This window comes from Athene noctua, chromosome 2, assembly GCF_965140245.1.
Source record: "Athene noctua chromosome 2, bAthNoc1.hap1.1, whole genome shotgun sequence".
Taxonomy (NCBI): Eukaryota; Metazoa; Chordata; class Aves; order Strigiformes; family Strigidae; genus Athene; species Athene noctua.
In genome coordinates this window covers 148,201,595-148,222,535 of record NC_134038.1, presented here as the reverse complement: position 1 = coordinate 148,222,535, position 20,941 = coordinate 148,201,595, and the positions used below count along the sequence as shown (strand labels likewise).

The window sequence follows — 20,941 nt, the reverse complement described above, 5'->3', positions numbered from 1 at the left end:
CGACACTTCTCTTGCATTTGTTACCATGACACAGAAAACCCTCTGAGTTCCTTTTTACAATCGATAAGAATTCATTCTGACTTCTACAGATGTCGTAGGAGATGGCACTTAATGTCCCAGCAGAGATACTGCATCTGCATTCAGAGATGAAACTACCCAAAGGAAGGGCTGTGTTGCTGCAGCCTGTGGTGGCTTGTCAGCACAGCTGCTCCCTCGTGTTCTCTCTTCTACAGTGCCATGATTTGCACTTTTCGTTGTTCTCCATACAAGTTGGAAATAGTTCATGTTCATTGGTTAAATTTGACCCCTTTGTTTTACAAATAAGATCCACCAGCCTCGATTTTAGCTGAATAAAGGATTCTTGTACTAATACATCAGAATGAAGGGCCCTTGGCAGGGGAGGAAGGAAAACCAGGAAAGAAAAAAGCAAACAAGGCAGACTTTGCTACATAGGTATGCTTGATGATCTCAAAAGGGGAGTGACAACTCTGAGAATTAGCCCTTATTATCTAAGTGTAGTAGTGTTTAATACACTGATGTGACTTGGATAGTAATCAGATAGTTCCTGACAGATATTAGTCAATTAACAGTTCCCCTTCCAGGTTGCTATTACAAAAAGCAAGTCTAAAGCTCTCCACAACGTCACAGTTAATGCTTCAGCAAACACGCTGCATGGTGGAATTAAGATGCTCATCTGGGGCAATGTAAAGGACAGCAAAAAGCTAAGTACAAGTGTAGGTTAGCAGCAGAACTGCTTTTTTTCTGAAGGTTATACACAGTAGACCATGCCTAGGTGTGTTTTGATTTGTAACACTGACTTCTTACCTCTGATTCTGCTATTACAAGCAACACTCAATCTAGAAAATGGAAAATATATCAAAATAACATTTGTTTTCTCACATTTCAATTAAGATTCAATAGAAGCTGTAGCACTAACCTGCATCTCTCCAAATCTGTAATAGGACATTTTATACATGAGGCAGTTCAGCAAAGTTGGAGAACCTGCCTTGTCTACCCGGAATTCTCCCTGAGGGGTAAAGTAATCACTTTCCTTTAAAAAGAAAACAAGATACAAAGAGTCAGTACAAACTGAACCCCTATTTAAGGTCATTTCTCATTCCCTTCTCCACAAACTTCATAAAGAATCTAAACTGACGTTCACAGTTTAAAGGCTGATTTAAAGTCCTGAAACAGAAAGTGCTGGTGCTCATTAAAGGCAAAATAGGTACAGACTACTGCTTGTAACCCAGACCCCACTGGACCAAGCTTCCTAAATCCATATGATTGTGCTGATACAAGTTTTGTCACTTCACAGTAGGCAGTTACTGGAAAACTGATCTCAAAAGTTAGCTAGGCATCTATCAAAATTATGCTTCAGAAAGGTGAAAAGCACCATGTTGTTAATATATGAGGTCTGCAGGGTTACCATAAACTTCATATGTGCACAGTGTTTAAACAAAACATTTCTGCTATTTTTATCTCCAGTACAAGATGAAACTATGCACGCAGGCTACTCCCTTAAGCCTGTGCCCAATATCTAGAAGGTTTTGTTAGGCTTAAGAAAATATTACTACAGACTGCAATCTCTGAGATGTTTGAGTAACTTAAACTCTACATAAGTCAATATTAACATGTCTCCTACTATTCCAGAATTTGAAGAAGTCCGTAACACCAACTATTTAAACAGTCTGAACACTTCTACTTTTTTAAAGTATGATGGTGCACAATGAGACACACAAGAATCACAAAAGATGTCCCATACTTTATTACCATGAAAAAAAATTGATAACCTTTTCAGGTTATTGACCCTTTAAAACCATAAATATCGAAAGAAAATGGGCTACAGGCCTCTGCACTCCTACTGTTGTAAGAAAACAATCCATAACACATTTTTCAAATAAAACTGCATTAATTAGTAGAAATTTCCCTTCACTGTCATGAATGCTACCAGAAAAGCAATGACATAATTGAGTTTTTTTAAAAAAAAGTAGAGATGAACATACAGAAATACAGTATTAGGCTGCTTCAGTCTTCCTGTGTACATTTCCACTTACCCGAATATCTTTGGGATGTTCCCCCTCTGCTATTCTCACCATCCACAAGAACTTATTAATATCATCACCAGAGTAGCCAATCACACCACCAAAAATAATCAAAACATAATCCACATCCAGGCTTCTCATGATCTCGTATGCTGCTGACTCATTTGATGACATAGCCTTTCCCACCTGTATCACAGCAAAAGTATCTTAAATACCAGCATAGCTGCCCAGTGAACAGATCTGCAGACCTGACAGACCAAAGCCCAAGAATACACACTTGCCAACCAAAGCCCACATTTTCATTCTAGATAAAGAAAACCCATTGTGAATATATAGAAACTTCAAAAGCCCAACATAAATTGAAATATTTTCTCCTCTGTAAGAGGAGTGCTGCTGTTGAAATGAGTGTTTTGAGTATAAAAATGTAGCAATAAGGGTTTTCCTTTTGTGGCACCTACAGATTTTTCAAATTGTGGCTGTATTGCCAAAAACTTAGTATTGCAGAAAATAGCTAATCACAAGTTATTTTCAAAGCTTTAGACACAGCCTAAAGTGAATAAATTATTTGAAATGTTAGTAATTTTTTTTTTTTTTTTTTTTTTCCCTTGAGCTCTGCCCTTTGCTAATGAGGCAGCCATGCTGCACTGCACTCAACAGCATACAGGCACCCTCAGCATTAAATTCAAGGTAAATTTATGCAGAGAAAATGTCTGAACAGAGGTATCCTTGAGCTAAAAGCATAATGTAGGTTTGGCCTTGAAAAACTTTTACAGCTGTATCCAGAACCTCTGCCACAGTCGCTTCCCACACTTAAAGAATTCACTTAGGTCAGTGGTTTTGTTTACTATTGAAGCTCTTGTACTTCAGGCATAATAATAATGTATTGCTGTAGTAAAAGGGAGTAACTACAATGTAAACAATATTGTATACAAATTGGTAACATTCAGTTCAAAACATAATTAGAAAACACTGAGCTCTTAAAAAGACCAAGAACCTCAGCTTCTTGGCCATTATCCTCATCAAGGTGAAGTATCTGGCAGATTTCCACTGCTGTGCAGGAGGAAGTCATCTGGACACATCTCTGTGGCATGCTTTGTTCAGAGCACAAGTTCAAGTATTCGCCACAACACACATTTATTGCTCGGGTCCTCCTTTAAGGAGTATTCATTCTGAGATGGAACTTGGCAGCACCAGGTGTCATACTGGAGAGAATCCTTTATTAAAAGCCATCATTAACTGCTGTAATGCATCTGGTTACTGTGCTCGTGCAATACAGATGACTTCCACAAGCCTCTCTGTTCACATAATGCACCCTGTCCTGAAGGGATCTGTTGGTTTAGATGCAGCATCTGCACTCCTACCCCTTGTAGAAGAGGGTGGCCCATCATGCTATTGGAGTTGAGTGTCTATCAAAATGCACCAATGCTGTCAGGTCAACAACCAACCTTAGAGAAAGTGCCTCAGAGTACCTGGGAGAGCTTGATTGATGTTAGCACCAACAGTGCAATTTCCCAAGCTTGCTTTGGGCTGACGTGAGCTCCCTGCCCAAAGCATGTACATGTGATCCCCCCTTCCCCAATACATAGTTTTCCAGGACCTTTGTACACTCAAAGCACGGCTTAATTTGTTGATTTTGAACACTGCTTGTCTGCAGTCTGGTCCAGCTGCTGTACTGGCTACTGACACAGGACAAGAAACAATCTTAGTACATTCCTCAAGCCCTTCCCCCACTGCCCATGTAGCATGACATAGGTCTTCTGGGAAGAAACAGCCACTGAGTGATGACTGATGTCATCACGGAGGGATGAGGGATGATGAGTTATTATACTACACCTAGGAAGGCTGCAACCCAGCTGCAGTACAGCACTTTCTTTTCTTTCTGAAAAAGTTGAAGCTGCCCATGGTGGTGCCCCTGTAACCACAGGCAATGCTACCACCCTGCTTTTTAAAGCACATGCATAAAGCTTAAACTTACTCTTCAGAAGTGGAAGAAATTAAATGTACAGATGTTTTGTCTCACTGCAAATTTGAAAAGACAGAACTGCATCAAATCTGCTTCCGTTGCTGTTCACAAACTTTCTCTAATTTCCAAGATGTCTGAAAATTTGTTGTTTCATGTGGTCGGTTTTCACATACCGTTCAAAAATCTGGTCAGCAAAGACACTGCTGAACTGAAACGATCCCGGTTTGGACAGCGCCAGAAAAGCTGTGGTACCAAGTAAGCTGCTGTAGCACCAATCATGAGGGGAATGGTTACATTAGGTTTTGTCTATCCTCCCACAAAGAAAAGAAGAGAAACTGAAGTGGAAGTGAAGTTTTGGAAACTCCAAGTAAACAAAATGGAAACTCCAAAACCAAAATTGATTCCTTCCAGCCCCAAGACTCCTTACACTTGAGTTTTAATAAATGCAAAAATTATGTTATTTCCACTTCTGTGTTTCCTTAGTATCATATTTTCTATCAACAGACATTTACAATTTCCTACTTGACTGCAATGTAAACATTTTGGTGTTTCCACCCTTACCAGGGCTATGTGGCTGTTGTTCCAGGTATTGTTATCGACCAAGGTTGTCCGGTTTGCCATTCCTGCTATCTGATAGCCATAGTCCCACCATGACATCACTCTGGCATGCTCATCTGTGTTTTGCCTCAGCCAGTAGTAGGCCTCTCTGAAGTCATCTAGGATATTCCGAGTGCTGGAGAACAGAGTTCACTTTAGTCACATCGGTACAAATACTAGCAACAAATTAACCGAACCATGATAGATCAGGGCTCACAAATCCAGGTTTTCTTATCCGTTGAGGGTGTCAGTCACCTGCAGTCGTAAGTTTGAGCCCACTGACAACCGAAGCTGAACTGTTTTTGAAGATGTGACTAAATGAATTTCCAGTTGAATAACATAAACAAGTTTTACCGATTGATACAAAACTTTTTTTTTTTTTTTAACCATCATCTTTTTTGGCTTTGGATAGGATTATTTTTATGTATTTACATTAAATATTTCAGAAAATGTATCTTTTTGAAAATTAGAGTATTAAGATTTTTTTATTCAGGTGACAATTCTGCCTTAATATAATAAGTGATTAAAAGAATGTAAAGCAAATCACTAATGCAAAGGAAGTAGAAAGCCTTTTCTTCTTTGATTATTTTCAGAGCTGTAGACCTTACTTACCCGTCATGGTTATAGGAAGCAAGAACAACGCTGGGGCTGGAATACGCATTGCTAGTTACCCAGGTACAGTGAACAGCAAACATCATCAATAACATCAGCATCAGCATAGTAACAATGTTTTTGATATTGGGACCCAGTCCTTCTTCTGTTTTTTCCTGTTCAGATACATGTTTTCTCACTTTGCCTGCCTAAACAAACACAAATATATCTGTTATGGCAACTTTTATCACCCCTGACAATGGAACCCATGACCTTTTCTTCACAACATGCACCAGTAAGTGCTACGTGATACAGTAAAGCTAGACCATGTTGTAGCGTAAATTAACTAAGTATGCACAAGAATACTTTGACAATCCAGCAACTTGTAAAAATGGATGATTCCTTGAAAGCTTCACCCTTTACGTGAGGGTCAACATGTGGCTTCCTTGGTTTGGCTCAGTATGATTATGCCCTTTTATAAGGCAGGATGGAAGAGAGAAAAGCACAGATATTTACTGTGGGGAAAAGGGGGAAACCAAGGCTCATGCATTGTCAGGGTCAGTCTAACAAACCCTAGGAGACAGAAAAAATTCATACCCAACAGCATCTTCTTCATGGTTAAGAGAGTACGCAAGTTTATGTATAGAAATACTTTTCCATAAAACATATTCTTTAATTTTACCATGTCTTAGAGGAAATACAAGAAGGAAACATGGAGACACTGAGACAGAAATGCTATAACTAGTTACAGGGAGCGAGCAGCTGTCTGCCATCGCTTCTGTAGAAAGCTGGGTCAATGCTGCATGCTTCCTTTAGGTTAAAGGCTCATCACCAATCAAGCTAGAAGGAACCACCTCTACACTGACTCTGATTTTTTTTCAGGATATCTTATTGGAGTATGTCAATACCTGTTCTAAATTTAATTGCTAGTGATTCAGACCTCCAGTGGCATTTAAAATATTCTGACAAAAAGGAAAAAAAAAGAAGAAATAGGCTGTTTTCTGACTTTTGATCCCTCACCTTATCATACAGGTTGCCAGGGTTCCTTTTGTCATCCTCATCACTGCTGTCCTCTATTGGTGGATTTTCCCTCTTCATATCATCACCCAAATAACGCTCAAAGACATTGGAGAAAGCAATTGCAGACAGCATACAGACCACGGGAGTCAAAGTGAGCATCAGCCGAACCATCACACCAGCAAAGTAAACAGCGCTGATTGCATACAGAGCAACTGCAAAGAAACATTTACTGATGAAATTTAGAAAATAACACTCACTGACTGCACACATACATGCTCTCCATAAAACTACTTCTGGAAGTGGGTTGAGCATCTGTGTATATAAAGACTTGAGTAGGTCTCTCGCATTTCACTGCTTTTTAATTTACAGAGATACAGTTCAATTAACATTTATCCTTTTTAAGCCTCAAATCCTTCCTGAAGTTCATCCTGACAACTGTTAACGATAACACAATCTCATTTTCATATTCATTAATAATGTGTCAGAAGATACATTATTAGTGAAATTTAATATCACACACTAAAAATACTACTGCAATAGTAGATAGCTTAATTTGATTAAGAAGGTCAAACAGCCTTACACAAAACAAGTTACTGAAACTGAAAAAGCAAAAGCAAGTGTTAGAATTTCATGTAAATATCAAGTTTTAATTTAAGTTAGAGATCTCTGTGGACAAATTGGGGGCTTGTCTACATTATAATGACTTTATAATTATAATTATAAAGACAAATAATATGATACTGCAAGCCTTATTCTTAAGTAAGTTTTCCTGAACAGTATTATCTCCACTTCCCCTGCTCCCCTAAAAAACCCAAACCAAGATTTTCAGAATAGTAAGCAATATTCAGAACACTTTTCTTAGAAGGAAAAAACAAACCCAAACCAACCTGTATACCCTGGTTAGAAACATCTATTGTTCAAATACTAGTGGTTCTTCTTTGTCTGCTATGGTTTAACACTAGAGTTTTGTGAAAGATTTGTGACAGAAATCATGAAGGGACCCCGATTTATCAGGTTGCATTACCTAAGTATTTTCTACTTTACAGAGAAGTAGTACGGCTCTCCATTCTCACTCATAGGTCTCCTTATGCTGACTTAACTGGCTGATGCAGCAATGGGAGGCTGAAAGCAAGTTGCCCAGCTCTGGTCCTGACAAGGACTCATCGTAAGCCACAGAGCACAGAATACCTCTGAGTCACTGGATTTAACACAGCGAATGTTCCCACTGCCCACATACCTCTTAGGTAACCTTAAGAGCAGCTATATTGGCCTGGAGCCTCCTGTCCCTGTAAAAGCCCAAGACCCAAGTGATCGTCACTGCTCCATTTCAGCTACTACTTCAAATTACATCCTTACAAGTCCCATTCATAATTTTAAAAGTCTGCTTTCACAGTACAGCTTTGTACAAATAAACAATTTGTTGTCACTGACATAAGGAGACCCCACACCTCTGCTTAGGCTTGTGCCTTATCTAGCACAGCAAATGATTCAGTTCACTAAAATAACAGAAAATCTGGAAAGAAAACGCATTTTGAATCATCTGTGATGGGTTGAGTGCCAGACACCCAGGGAAGGGTCAGCTGCCTTACGGCCTGCATAGGGTAGGGACCTTCCCTTCGCCACTCATCTGGCTGTACTGTACTGTGGAACTGCTCCCCAGCACATGGTTTGCAAGACCAGCGTGTGGAAGAGCAGCAACTTCTGCCGCAGAACACAGTGACACCGACAAATATTTTGATCCCACCTCTTGAGACGACACTCCCATCACCAATTCACCGATCTCTGCATTTTTGTAAGAGGTTTTAAATACTGCTGGATGCAGGCAACTTTAACTAATCATCTTTAAACACATCACTTTTAAACCTTTTTTTAAAACAAGCCCTATACCAGCTTCAAGCATACAAAACCAAATAGAATCAAGTTGAAGGCAAGGTTTTTCAAAACAATTTAAAAATATTTTCTCTTACCAAAGACTCTTTCATCATTGATGTTTTTGATACAGAACCACAGCCCTGCTGGGAAAGTACACACGAGAATATGCAGATCAAAAAAGAAGGAAACCCATGTTGTAGGCTGATGCTCAGACACAGAGGCAATGATCGGGATGTGAATTTTCGCATACCTTTTTTAAAAAAAATTCAGTTCAAATTATTTTGAAAAGATAAAACTATTAAAAATTGTAAACATTAGGAATTCTGAAATTCATTTCAAAGGAAGCATTTCAATTTAAAATGGCAGCTGCTCTATTCAGCAGAAATCTAATGAAACTTTTAGTACAAAAGTCCCCAGGTTTTACTGTATTTAGGAAGTATTTGGTGTACAGAGTTACCGAACACACCAATATAAAGGATTATTTCCATACTAATTAAAAGAATGAAAATTATGGATGTTTTGGCTAAATACGAAGACAAATTCATCAAAATGAAAACACACAGCTATGGAAGCTATTACATATCAAAGAGATAATCATCCATGCTAATAAGACCCCTAGATTTTCAACACCATTTTGAAAACTCTGCTCTACACAGAATACCTTTGTTTTCTTAGTATAGGAAGTTCCAATATTAAATATCAGACCAGTTACTGATGCCCCCACATTCTTTTAGATGCTGAAAAAAATCAGGCCTTGTCTACACTTGGAAATACATATCAACGAAACAACATGTCAAACACTCAGTGCAGACAAGGACAGAACTGTGTTCTATATTAAAGACAGCTATACATACTGACCTAATCTGGGGTGCTACATGACTGATCAGTGAGGTATCAAACATATCATAGAATCCTATGTCCTTTTCTTCACTGAGATCCAGTTCTCATTCAAAACCCCATTGTGTGTTTTAACACAATATGATTTTCTAATGTAGACAAGCCCTCAAAAGTTTAATGCTTTGTGTATATATATAGACCACTTCATTTACAGGCAAAGAACATCTCTATGTTCTTCAAATAAAGCTGAGGCTTCTTTATTGACATCTATTCTACCACATTTATTACAGAGTTTGTACAGAATCCTGTATGAGCTGGACTTTGGAGCCTGAAAAAGCTGAACAGCAAAAGTCTGAAGTTCTCCTATCTCTGGTTTTAATCTTAAAAAAAAAAAAAAAAATCTACCAACTGAATTTCACCTTAAATACATTTATCTGAGAAAATATCTTTGGCTTTATTCCTGTTCTCCTAGCTGGCTAAAGAATCCAACATTGGAATTTTAAAGGTTAACTAAAACAAAATATTAACTAGCACAGGATTTTACCCGTGAAAACACACATGAATAAACCAGAATTGTTGAGTAGACATCTGTATATACAAACCAGATGTATGAACATAATAAACAGGCAACACACAAGACCAAGTGCAACATCTTCGTCATTTCATACAATGTTGCACAATGAAAATAGCCCAAGTTTAAGGCTCTTAGTAATTTTTAAGCGCGTCTTCAAGTGTTGGTACGGGTTTTGGTTATTTTATGTTGAGAAGCACTACAATTTCATCTAGAAAAAACCCATACCATTACATATTCAACAACTTCCAAAGCAGCAAGAATTTTAATAGACTAATTAGCGAAATGGTTGCAAAGATCATGAAATAGTGAGTACAAATGTTCTCTTTAGATAACTGATTAAAGCCCACCAGATTCTCCTTGACTGAAATACTAACTGGATTTGAAGATGAGGAGTGCAAAAGGTTGTTAGTTTTCAGTAGAATGCTACTGATATCTAAAACCTTTACATCCTTCATGCTTACTTACCCAGTGTCCCACAATGAATAAAATCTGCCACTCCAAGGAGCAATATAACCTGAAAAAGAGAAGGGGAGAAAAAAACTACCTTTTGCCACCTAGGTATTTAAATGCAATAATTTTTCTACTCCCTCAAATTTTAGCACAAACCCAAAGAAATTTCACTGAACTTGTAATATATGTGAACCAGACCTACTGCATTAGGCAGGCTATAAAGTCTACCAACCATGAAGCTACTTTCAGAAGAGCACACTCTGACAGGATCACATTGTACTCATCAAGTGTATCAGTGTGTATCAAGATGTGCACACCTCCAAAGTCAAAGCAATGCAATAACAAATAAAATAAAACATTATGACACATAGGAACCTATACTCCCTAAAGAAGTGTAAGAAAAAGAAAACATATTTGGTAAGAAAGTATTTTCCTGAAATGCCTGAGCAGGACACTGGGAATCATCTATTGTTGGGATTCTAGAGGACTTTCTGCGAGAGAACGGCCATGTGAGCAATCCTGCAGGAGAACAAGACTGATAAGAGCCTCAGACAAGCAAGAATGCGATAAGGATGTGACCCTGAATGAGGGGGGAGAAACTCGACGAGACAAACAACCCCCGGAAGGGGTTGGGACGGAAGAGGAAGTTACCCAAGGCAGGAAGCCTGGCAAGGCTGATGTGGCACTTTTTATCCAATCGTAAGAAGGTTTAAAGCGCGGGCTGAGTTAACTGTCCAGTCTTGAGGACTTGTACTGCATGTTACTCACGTGTGCGGGAGAACATTATAAAAGGGCTTTCTTAGTTGTAATAAACGGGCATTGCTTGATCACAGTGGTCGTGTGTGTGCTCAGCTCTCCCGCAATCTATAACTAAAACACTAATGCTCAGCAAAACACTAGTTTCCTACTGTTTCTCTACCGATTCTTCTGCATGTGACATGGAATATAAAAGCTGCTGCTAGACACGCTGATAAGCTTTCCACATTATCTTTTTTAAACAAAGCCTTTAGATACTCGAATATCTTAAGATGAAAAGGAACAGTATCATTATCAGATGAAAGATAAAAATTATTAAGTTATTAGTAAGATGATTCTTAGATTTTTATTTCCACATTCCTTGCCACTGTTTCAGCTCCCTCTGAAGACAGATACAAACAAGATGAAGAGAAAGTTAGATCCTTTTATTTATTACCTAAGTCTTTGTGCATGACCCAGTAAGTTTTCCCTCTATCTGATATTTAAAATTAGTATAATCTGACTGAAGATTTTAGTATCTAGTTTAGACATTTAAATATTGTGGTTAATGTTCGACAAGACATACTTTTCCCTTCAAGTCTTCAGATGCAAAGCTTCTTCCCAAACCACTGCCTGCACAAGCAGAGGAGCTGCCAGCAGATGGGGAACTGCCTGTTATGGTGTTCTCTGGACGATCCAAACCAGATTAGCTGGCATTCACCTGAGGGTGCTGAAAGAGTTGGCCCCTGTGTTAACTACCCACCATCTTCATCAGGGTGATAAGGGAGGCCCCTGGTGCCTGCAAAATGGCTAATACTACACCTCTAGGAAAGACAAGAAGAAATATGCAGGAAACTACAGACCTGAGTCCCTGAAAAGATCACAGAGCACAGTCTCCTGAAATACATTATTAAATGCTTTTTGAACCATTTTCCTTATTTCTCATTTATAAGATGAGGAAGAATGGGCTGGACAAACAGACCATTTGATGGATTGAAAATTGGCTGTCTTGACAAGCTCAAAGTAGTACTCAGTGGATCGGGGTCCAGCTGGTGGTTAGTAAAATATAAAAATATCCCCGAGGCCAAAACAGTGAACCATGCTAAATTGAAAAGAGTGGCTGACATGCCTTATGGCAGGCAGGACTTCAATCCAGAACCTCAAACCCCTTCTTCCAGGTGCTGCACCTGGGATACAGGGTCCAGATGTGGGCACACTTCTGCAAGAGGTTTATTAAGAAAAAAAAGAGAAGGATCAGAGTGCTGTGAGACAGTCCGGAGCTCAGATCATGCAGCATACCAGAAGCTGATGGAATGAGGTTTGTTCTGTCTGGTGAAGCAGTGATACTGATCAGTGAATTTCAGAAGTTGAAATCAACACTTCTTAATAAGTGCAACAGAAGACATATTTTGCTGCACACTGAGATTAAAAGTTGAATTTTTTTTTGATATGACTCTGAAAATTTTTGCTAAGTATTAGTAGGACCTGCTCATACATAATGAAAAATAAATCATAAACCATCAAGTTTTAGAAGACTTTAAAATAAATAGAGGTGCTAAGTTTTATTTTTGAATAATGGTATAGTCATTAACAAAAAGAAAACTGCTATTAGTTGAAAATGTTAAACAAGTGATACCAAAAAAAAATTACACCAGAAACATAGATAAAAAGAAGTACAAGAAAGAAGTCAGTTAAAATAAAAACAGGTTACATTTCAGGAAAGGTTATTTTTTTTTCCCCCCAAAAATAAAACTGACAAAACAGAACTGTATTTGAGGTATAATATTAAGATCATGCAATTTAAACCAAGCAGAAGTCAATTTTTGCATGGGTAACACATATTTAGCTAGGAAAATAAGAATGCTTTTTCTTCATCAGAGTAAAGAAGTATGGTATTAGATCACCAAGTATATGATGGAATCAGAAGACGGCAGTGAAGCTGGGGATGACAATAAAGCAAAGACAAGCTTGTTCTTGGAACACTGCATAGAACTGCCTTGAAGATTGGAGGCCGAACCACAGCAGTAAAGTAGAACTTACAGATGAATTCCAGTGATACAGAACTCAGATTCAAGGATTTCAGGAAGCAAGCAATCTGACCTTGACCTATCAATGCTATTCAGAATAGATTAGCTATACGTAATAGGCTTTGGCTATAGGTATGCTCCTCAGCCAGTCTGACTTGTTACATCACTAGGTGGATTGTGGATAAACTCAAAATCCTGGAATGATGCTACAAAGTGTGGTTTGTTTTTTTTTCTTGCAGTCCAGAAATCATACTGAATTCCAACACACAGAAATATAGAGTATCTTTGGTTTGTTGCAGCATTGCCAATGACTACTTTAGACTAAAACAAATGTTCATCTGGTTTACCTGCTCCAAAAGTAAACTAGTTTCACATTTATTTACCTGTGTATGTCAAATAGATGACGCTCAGGAATACAATACCAGCAGCTAGCGAGACACCCAAGAAGAACAATGTTTGAAATTCTTGCTTTGTTAACCTGTCTCTCAGATACTGCAAAAATGCATACGCCTGCAGCAGTGCAAAAACACCTAAAGAAAGGGGAAAGTTTTTGTTAAATGCTCAAAAGCAGTAACAGCTGTTAAAGCAATTGTCATACTTTGGCTAGATTTGAATTAGAAAAATAAATGTAAGGTACACCCTTACATCTAAAAATTAATATAAAATCGCTTTCTGACAAATAGCCTTTAATACTTCACAGGGATGATACTTTCTTGCAATGACAGAAACTTGCAATGTGAGAAAATACTCTTGGAAACATTCTTTGCTTATTATACCAAGAGCTCCAACAGCCACCACCTCTTTGCTCCCAAATTAAATTAAGGATAAGGGAGAGGATCACCTGAAAACTAGATTGCATTGATTATGACAAAAACGTAGCTTAACATACCTCAACCTGCTGAAAAATTGACATAGACCCCAGGCAACGCACAAACAAGGCTAACATGGAAATATATGGAAATTAAGCTACTGAACAAACCAGGAGGATTTATGAGAGAAAAACAAACCAAACAGGCATTAAATGATACAGACAACTGAATTATATAAAGCTAGTGTTGCAACACCAGAATTCACTGGGTAAGCACCCCACATCCTCGGAAAGGCCATTCAGAATTTAAAATTAACCAAAACTTGGATGTGATATTTCTGTTGTTATTCATTTCAATGTATAGGATCAGATCAATCCAACATTTAGTCCATTCAAAAGTGAAAATTCACTGGTAGCTGGCAGAAGAAAACAGAACTCAAGTATATGGTGTTTCTTCAATTTAACAATAAATTAGAGGAGTACGGTGTTGGAATTCACTAGTTCTGAACACCTATAGAGAGACACAAACTCTGTTCACTAAATAAATTTATTCAGAGGCAAAATGTGGTTCAATAATCTTTACTCTATTGTATTCCGATTGTTAAAAAAAATATCTCAATTTTTAGAAGTATTTTTCTGGTAAATTTTAATTATATTCAGATTGCTGTCCCAAATAAACCTTGGTAAGTGACTACACATAATAAAAAACCTGAGGAATCTAACAAACTAAACTGTATCACACAAACAGTGTATGCAGTTAAATATAAACCTATCAGTCTTAGCAAGAGGTTATTGCTGTCAAGAAATCAAAATGTCTGACTTAACTATTGAAAAATCAACTTACTATAAAGAAATAAGGAGAATCAAATGAGATTGAAATCAGTTATTTAAAAATCAGACTCCTGATTAGGAATTTAAGTCATCTGTATTTAAACCACTTTGAAAAATTACAGAAGACGATCAACTCTAAAACCAATTGCTCAGTAAAAACTGCATTTACCAATAAGGAATGTTTCAATTGTATGAGACTTGAAGGCAACATTATATTGCAAAACAGTAGAGATTATCAACGTGTAAAATAAGTGCTTGTCAGAATGTGTAACTGATCCAGTGTTATGGAGGCATTTTACCTCCAGCTCACACAAAGAAGGATAATGTGTCAACTGAAAAGCAAACTTTACTACAGACACTAAATTGTACCTCTTTTTCTTTAATAATTTACTTTGTTCGTATGTGTTCTTTCTAACACAAGGAAAGAAAGCCACAAGGGTTTGAGGGTTTTTTGTGCTAAGCAGACTGTTTGGAAGAAGACATTTAATTTTCTTACCTGCAGCTGCCATGTGTTCACTTGTTCTAATTGGCTGAAATCCCACAAAAGGTATCTGCATTGATAATATTAACCCCACGATGTAGAAAGTGCTATATGCTAGGAAAAAAAGTGTGAGGATAGGGGAGGAAGAGAAAGGTGGGAAGAAAATGAACACATGCATTTCAAAAAGCATCAGTTCCATAACAGTCCATCCTCCCGCCAACTTCAGTGACATATCATATCATAATATTTCAGTCATCCTCATTACTTTTTCCTCCTTCAGTTAGAATAAACCTGCCTTCTGCACCCAATTTTAGAGGAAATAGCAAAGTGTTGTTGTTCCTAATCGCACGGTTTTTCCTCCTCCTAGGGAAGTAATCCATCTATCGCAGATGTTCTAGTTTGGGAATAGTTTTTCCATCTTGTTTTCATGCGTCATGAGTGGTGGAAGAGCTCTCATAAGAAATGACAAAAGAAGCTTTCTGTATGAGGAGAAGTTGAAGGGACCAGACCTCAAAAGCCGAACATTTAAGAGCCCACTACCTATTTAGAAAATGCAGTGAGGTATGCTTGTTCTTTTTTTTAAACACAAGAGCAGAGGCATGCCAAGAAACTGAAAAGCAATAGAATTATAAATTAATATTAAGCATATGTATTAATGGATATGTATCAGCCATGGGGACTCATAACCCCCCACCCAGAAGTAGAAGCCAAAATCATAATTAATATTTGTATTAATAACATGCATAATTACTATGTATGCACTAAGATAAATACACTTTATTTTGACAGGGTTTTGGTCCTCAGTATTTCAAGGTGGAGAGGGGAAGAGAGAAATACCAACTGTGAACAGCCATGAGTTGATTACATTTGAAGTAACCAGCAAACTTAAAGTCCAAATAAAGTTTTGTTCCTTCAGTGACAAACAGCAATAATCCACCTTTCAGATTTTTAAACACTCCTACAAATCGTAAACCACTCTCTTTGTTATGGCCTTGATCTTATGAAGAGATCCCTGTTCTCATAGAATCCTTTGCTAACCTCTGTAAGAAAAGAACAGGTTTGGGGAGCATGTCATTTACCAGTGGTATTGTTTCCACGGCATCTCTGTGGTCTCACTGGGGGATTATGCTTCCAAGGTACTGTATGCTTTCCAAAAGTCACAGAAGTGGCTGTGATGACACTTCCAACTACTTGCTGTCTTCTCTGGTATATTCTTTCAAGCATCTGTATTGCACTACTTGGCCGAGCTACTGACCTATGCCCTCTTATGTCACTGAAATATATTTTTTTGTTGTAGGAAGCTCAATTTTTCAAGAATTCGCTACAACATAAATCATTTACTGTACCATGAAAGTGTTACAACACTGCCATCCTGTGGAATTTCAATAATTGGCATAAATCACTACATTTCACATTTGTTAGACCATTGTAAGTCATAATTTTTAAGCCTAGTCCTGAAACTGCTATACTGTCTATGCCCACTTCCCCCCCCCCCTCCCCCCCCAATCTATTACTCCTACTTCTTTCAAACAGCTATCACATGTCTGCTGCCTGGTATTGAAAAAAAAACCTGGCAATTGACACAGTAACGCAATTTTTCTAGAAACTTAGATACACCATGGTGTCACCATCACAAACTTTCCACGCTCCTTTACATTCTACTGTTTGTACAGGCTTTTCAAAAACAAGAAGTTAATTTTGATTCCGACAAGCTATTCTCATGGTTATAACTTTGACTAGATCAAGAACAAAACATTCTGACCTGCTGTGGATAAACTCAATTTACAAACCATTTTAGTTGCTGTACACTGCACAAACACAAAAAGAACTTACTGAAAAACTTCTCCAGAGAGTATGATCAAATACTTGACCACATACCTTCAATTAATAGATTATAATCACCAGAAATAAACACTCATCATCTGAGGTTTTAGAATACTGAAGTAGTTGACATAAATATATACTTGTTCACTATTTAAATAAAATCAGTTTATCATTTAAAAAATCATATAAAAAAAGACATAAAACAAGGAATTATTGAAGTTTTAAATTCTACAAGATCCTAAGTATTTTGTTATTAAATATTCTGAAAAGTAAACAGAACTTAGAAATATTGCACAGAAAAAAACCCCAAATTGAAGTGAAAATTACCAAGTCTCTTAAGTGTACAAGCATGACTTAAATCTATATTGGTACCTTTCCAAATGCAAACCCATTTATTTTTTAAACATATGATAAACTACAAGAGAAATTACAGATACAATAATAGAAAATAATACCAATGGTTCGTGTATCTGAATACAAAGGTTATTTACCTATACAAGTGCTGCTAATACACTGGAATTCAAAGCACTTGTTCTTAATTATTAAGCTAGTAATATCTGAATGAAAGATACTGACCACTGTCAAGACAAAAAAAAAAAAAAAAAAAAAAAAGCACAGCATAAGCTTTTGAATGTAGGTAGCATGATCACCATTGATGCCAAGTGGGTCAGAAACTATCTGGCTGATAAATTAATCTACCTGCAAGTCATAAAATATTTTAAAATTGGCAAAAAGTTAATGCTCTGGGAAATTTTTTCTCATTAAATGATTCTGAATTACACTGCCAGGTACATCAGATGATGTCCTATTAAGCTTTTCTTTGGTGTATGAACACCCATATGAAAAATACATACCAGGAAATCACCACTTTGGTGCTGCCAAATATTGTTCTCTACATTTGTTATGATGTTAGATTAATCATTCATCTATTACAAAAGTTAGGCTTATGATAGTTTAAAAATATAATTAAGCAACTGATCTAGAGATTAAACCCCCCCCCAATTCTTGGTAATGGTAAAACGGATGCAAATTTTACTAGCTACTCTCAGCTCACAACAGTTTACAAAAGTTTTAGCTGCACACAGTGGTAGTTTTTTGAGACTTATAAGACTGCTACAGGCACATTAGCAATTGCCTATCACAGAAACTCCAAGAATATCTTTATTCTCGCTATTTCAATGAGCTTTTGCAAACTCTTCTCTGTATCTGAATAGTTTGGGAGTGAAGCACACTTGAATTTCCTCTCAGAAGTACTTGAACATTCTTACCTGTTTTACAAAAACATCCTGTTAAACAATCCTAGAAAACATATACTAACAATGTGAGATGTACAGACTTCTCTGTGTAAGGCTTCCCATGAAAGCTTAAATTAAGCCAGTGGTTTCAATGGAACAGGAGAGCAGCAATCACATTTTCATTCTGACAACTCTGCTGAAGTACACCTCCCTCACAGCTGAAGGGCAATAACATCTCAAAACACTGTAGCTATTTGCAAAACAAACGTCTGCCAAAGCCTTTAATTCAGATGAACCTGAAGTAATATTTTCCCCAGACGAGTTCAAAGACTAGTTCATTGAAACCTGAAAAAGCAAGAGTGCTTATTCTTTATTGTTTCTGGTTACCACATTGCTTCAGGATTTTATAATTAGTAAATCTAATTTTCTCTTGCCTAACTCATAGAAATTTGAAAATAAAAATACTCAACAAAACAATTTTTGAAGCAAAACAAGATAAATTACTTTCCCCTTAAGTTATGAAGTAGTAGTTAATGAAGAAGTAGTACTAACATTAAAAATTAAAGATGGGCTAGAGCTTTTTTTTTTTTTTCTTTTTTTTAAAAAAATAATTTCCATTTCTGAATTACATAAACAGATTAACAAGCGTGAAACTAATATTTATAGCTTTGGTAATAAAAATACAAATCTGAAGATGAGTAAATTGAGTAATTCTTATAGTATATAATGGTTCAAAAATATATATGTAAATACAGTAATTTCTCTAGCAGGCACTAAAAAAAGAATCAGAATAATTAAAAATACAAAGATAAAACAGTATCAAAATGGGTAGCAAAAATATATTTACAAATATGAAATGTCCTGTGATTTTACACTTAAACTCATATCATGTTCTCAAACTATTTATTGTAAAGATTTCACACTAGGGAGTCAAAATGTTCTAGCTAACTTATAGAGCTTTGAATTGCTTATTATTTATTTCATCCACACACCTACACCACGGGCAACTGATTTAAATGATAAAGTCTCTGTAAAAGCAGTTTACAGAGTATTTAAAATGTCAGGCAAATCAAGTAAAAAGTTAGTCTCCTAAGATCACTATTCACACATTCCTGAAACTGAAAGGAAGGCTGACCCATTGACCCAATAAAATCTTAAGGAGGAGTGGACAGACTCTTACATGACTTTTTAGCCTAGGTTATATAAAACATGCATCGCTGCTTAAAATTCCTTTCGTCTTTTCTCGCATATGTCACAATATACCGTATGTTTGCATAATTTCTACTGCTCAACTTTTAAAAATAGCAATTGTTTAACATACTGGTAAAAGGCAAAAAAATTAAATGTTATTACAGACATATACATAATATATATATAAAAATATATTAAAAGGATTCTACAAATATCAAACCATCCAATTATGGTTTTTTCAGTGCACTAGAAAAGAGAAAATTAATTAGAAGCTACATATATGAAATTTGGAAGTGTGACTGTTTTAACTCCTTATTTCCATGTTGTAGAGAATGACTGACTATAATCAGTAATCAAATTTTAAAAATGCAACCTGATATACAATTACTTAATTCTCACTTGATACAAAATACTCAGTATAATTAATTTCATATCTCATGATTAAGCATTTGAGAATGACTATTCAATGAACAAAACTTACCGATGTAAACCCTCCTGCTGTATCTCTGCATCAGCAACAGAACAAACACATGCAGTGGAATAAGGTTGATGATGAAAACATAACCACCCCAAGCAGAAACCTATGACAAATGGAATAGGAAATAGATCTGAAAATATCTGCAAATTCTTAGGATAGGCAATGTTGAATTTATACATCCTGATAAGTCTAACAAGTAAACACAAACCCCAACAACTGTAATGCCATCAGAATCCTTCTCAACATTTATTATCAAAAAAGAAAAAAACCAACCAAACCCCTACATATCAAAGAGTTTTGAAATGGGCTGGCGGATTTTCAAGGCTGTCCTTCCCGTATCTCCTCCTCCTCCCAAGATATTCTGGTCAGGCTGGCAAAGAAGAATGAGATGCTGGGGGCTTTTTCCCATGGTGAAGGCTGCAGCACAAGGCAGCAGTAGGACTCCCATGTAGGACCCTATGTTCCTTTGACATGCAAATTTAGCACCATGCTCTGCACCTTTTGCTGGGGACAGAGAAGAGTATTTCTGTCCAGAGAGGAGAAAGGAAGCAAGGTACACCTCTGGGAGCAGAATTCCTGGAGCAAAGCAGCCAGTGCAGGTTGCAGTGTAAGGAAAATACCAAAAGGAAGTGGATGGACATGGAGGGAAGCAGGGCTGAGCACCATGGAATGGTGTACAACAATATCATGGATATTGGAGACCTGTAGCAAAACAGCAGCACTTGAAAAGCACCTGTATGGTGTACTTAGAACTGAAACACTACAATGTTATCAACGTATCACTGGTGGCTGGTTTAGAGAAAGATTTAATGAGTGATCATTACAATGTGTTATCTACATTTCTAACATATTTAGAAGGGCTAATGTTGACTAGACAATCTGTATTTTAACACATGTCCTCTTACCAAATTACAGTTTAGACTTCTCCCATATGCACCATGCCTACCCTAGATCTTCCTTTTTAGAATGCAGTAGCTAATGCGGTTTTCACTTTAATTGTACTTTAGGGCTTAGATTCATATTTTTAAAGCCCTAGAATCCAAAAAGAAACCCAAATGACTATGTTCTGTAGAACAGATTCTAAAATAAGGACGAGGCCAAGTACTACTGTTTTTTGATACTTATACTACAAATCCCAGCGTTTTCAAAACTTGGGGTAACCAATTCAGACAACATGAAACAAGTAGTACAGAAATCTTCTAAGTTTTCTAGAAACACATTTCAGATTATCATGATCCTATTTCCAAATTACTAGCATGAAGTATCATGGCTTACACAGGCAAGTTTATTTAATGGGAGAAAATATTATATGAAGACAGGTAAGACAAAATAGAGTAAGAACAAATGTGCAATTAGGACACTGTCATATTTAGGGAAAGGTTTGA

General features: G+C 36.9%; 1 protein-coding gene across 2 annotated transcripts in view; it reads right to left on the bottom strand.

Annotated features, from left to right (window-relative positions):
• STT3B (STT3 oligosaccharyltransferase complex catalytic subunit B) overlaps positions 1–20,941 on the bottom strand; it is a 52,905-nt gene that overhangs the window by 3,938 nt on the left and 28,026 nt on the right. For both annotated transcript variants that reach the window (XM_074900580.1, XM_074900581.1), the window contains 10 exons: positions 19,560–19,659; positions 14,844–14,942; positions 13,092–13,238; positions 9,962–10,010; positions 8,181–8,335; positions 6,214–6,425; positions 5,215–5,402; positions 4,567–4,738; positions 2,055–2,228; positions 938–1,051 (listed from right to left, as the gene is read on the bottom strand). In XM_074900580.1, coding sequence (XP_074756681.1) covers positions 938–1,051; positions 2,055–2,228; positions 4,567–4,738; positions 5,215–5,402; positions 6,214–6,425; positions 8,181–8,335; positions 9,962–10,010; positions 13,092–13,238; positions 14,844–14,942; positions 19,560–19,659 — 1,410 coding nt within the window. The remainder of the gene's footprint in view (positions 1–937; positions 1,052–2,054; positions 2,229–4,566; positions 4,739–5,214; positions 5,403–6,213; positions 6,426–8,180; positions 8,336–9,961; positions 10,011–13,091; positions 13,239–14,843; positions 14,943–19,559; positions 19,660–20,941) is intronic.